At 63.1% G+C, this 1,953-nt stretch overlaps 1 protein-coding gene across 1 annotated transcript in view; it reads left to right on the top strand.

Moving 5' to 3' along the window:
- Positions 1-1,953, top strand: part of PNPLA6 (patatin-like phospholipase domain containing 6) — a gene marked incomplete at both ends in the record, with an annotated part of 28,062 nt that overhangs the window by 7,300 nt on the left and 18,809 nt on the right. Inside the window, 5 exon segments of the mRNA XM_009994598.1 lie at positions 193-384; positions 1,113-1,190; positions 1,420-1,625; positions 1,709-1,840; positions 1,923-1,952. Coding sequence (XP_009992900.1) covers positions 193-384; positions 1,113-1,190; positions 1,420-1,625; positions 1,709-1,840; positions 1,923-1,952 — 638 coding nt within the window.

Raw genomic sequence — 1,953 nt, 5'->3', positions numbered from 1 at the left:
GATGCCCCCCCAGCCCCTCCCCACCAGGGTGGCTGTTCCTGGTGGCCCCCCAGACCCTCCCCATGGCCACCCAGCCCCTCCCCAGCAGGGTGACTGTATCTGGTGGCCACCCAGCCCCTCCCCATGGCCACCCAGCCCCTCCCCAGCAGGGTGGCCATGGCCGGGTGCAGGAGCAGGGTCCTGTCCCCACAGTCTGTCTCCCAGGAGGCCAAGGAGCGCAGGTCGGTGATGGTGGAGGAGCAGCCACCTGGTGTCCACCACTACAGCTGCTGTGAGGACGACTCAGCCCCTGGGGACTGTCCCTTTGGTCCCTACCAGGGTCGTCAGATCAGCACCATCTTCGAGGCGGCCAAACGGGAGCTGGTCAAGCTCATGAAGGTGGAGGTGAGGGCAGGAATGGGGGGGGTTCATTGGGTCTCCGTGGTGATCTCCTGGTGGGTTTCCATCCCTTCGTGGTGGTCCCCCCATCCGTGGCCTTGGTGTTGGTCCTTGTCACATCCTGGTGGACCTCCCATCACCGTGTGGTGGTGCCTTGTCACTTTGTGTTGGTTCCCCATTGCTTTGTAGTGGTCCTGGTTGCTTCGTGATGGGTCCTCAGCACCTCCCCATCACTTTGTGGTGGTCTCTGTGGCCTCAGAGTGGTCCCCGTCCCTTTGGGAAGGTCCCTCATCCCCTTGTGATAGTCCCCATTGCCTCAGGGTGGTCCCCTGTCTCCTCACAGGGGTCTCTCATGGTTCTGTGGTTGGTCCTTGTCTCCTCATGGTGATCTCCATCAGCACATGGTGGATCCCCATCACTTTGTGGTGGTCCCTGTGGCCTCAGGCTTGTCACCATCACTTTGGGGTGGTCCCCCCACCTCCTTGTGGTGGCCTCCATGACTATCTGGTTGTTCCCACTGCCTCAGGGTGGTCCCCTGTCTCCTCATGGTGATCCCTGTGGTCCTCCTGGTGGTCCCTGTGGTCCTCCTGGCGGTCCCTCATCACTTTGTAACGGGTCCCTGTCTCCTCATGGGGTGTCCTCATGCCTTTGTGGTGATCCCCATCTCCTCCTGATGGTCCCTGTCTCCCCGTCGGGGTCCCCATCACCTCATGTGGTGCCTTTCTTCCCCCCAGGACCCTTCTCTCCTCAACAACCGTGTCTTGCTCCATCATGCCAAAGCTGGGACAGTCATTGCCCGTCAAGGGGACCAGGTGGGTCTGGGGTGGGGTGGCCTCTTGCTCCCCCCCACCCTCTATTTCCGTGGGGTCCTGCTCTTCCTACTGGTGGGGGAGCAGGAACAGTCCCCAGAACCATCCGGAGGGTGCCAACCCACCTTGTGAAGAGGCCCAGGAGGACCCTGCAGCGGTGCTGGTGGGACCCCCTCCCTACCTGGGGGGGTCCCAGGTGGCCCCCGAGGGTGAGAAGGTGCCGTTTGGGCAGGACGTGAGTCTCCACTTCGTGCTGTGGGGCTGCCTGCACGTCTACCAGCGCATGATCGACAAGGCCGAGGACGTTTGCCTCTTCCTGACCCAGCCTGGGGAGATGGTGGGACAGCTGGCCGTGCTCACCGGGGAGCCCCTCATCTTCACCATCAAGGCCAACCGCGACTGCACCTTCCTCAAGATCTCCAAGTCGGACTTCTATGAGTGAGCTCAAGGGTTGGGATTCCTGAGGTGGCACCTCTTGGGGTCACCACCAGGTCCCCCCACCAACTGCTGCTGACCCCCAGGATCATGAGGGAGCAGCCCAGCGTGGTGCTGAGCGTGGCCCACACCGTGGCCGCCCGGATGTCGCCCTTCGTGCGCCAGATGGACTTTGCCATCGACTGGATGGCGGTGGAGGCCGGGCGGGCGCTCTACAGGTGGGTCCCGGAGCTCTTGGTTGGGTTGAGGGACCAACTGGGATGGGCAGGGCTGGTGCTGAGGTGGCCCTGGTGTCCCCAGGCAGGGCGACAAGTCGGACTGCACCTACATC

The sequence above is a fragment of the Chaetura pelagica genome, unplaced genomic scaffold (assembly GCF_000747805.2).
Source record: "Chaetura pelagica isolate M959 unplaced genomic scaffold, ChaPel_1.0 scaffold443, whole genome shotgun sequence".
NCBI lineage: Eukaryota > Metazoa > Chordata > Aves > Apodiformes > Apodidae > Chaetura > Chaetura pelagica.
This window is presented reverse-complemented; position numbering and strand designations above follow the sequence as displayed.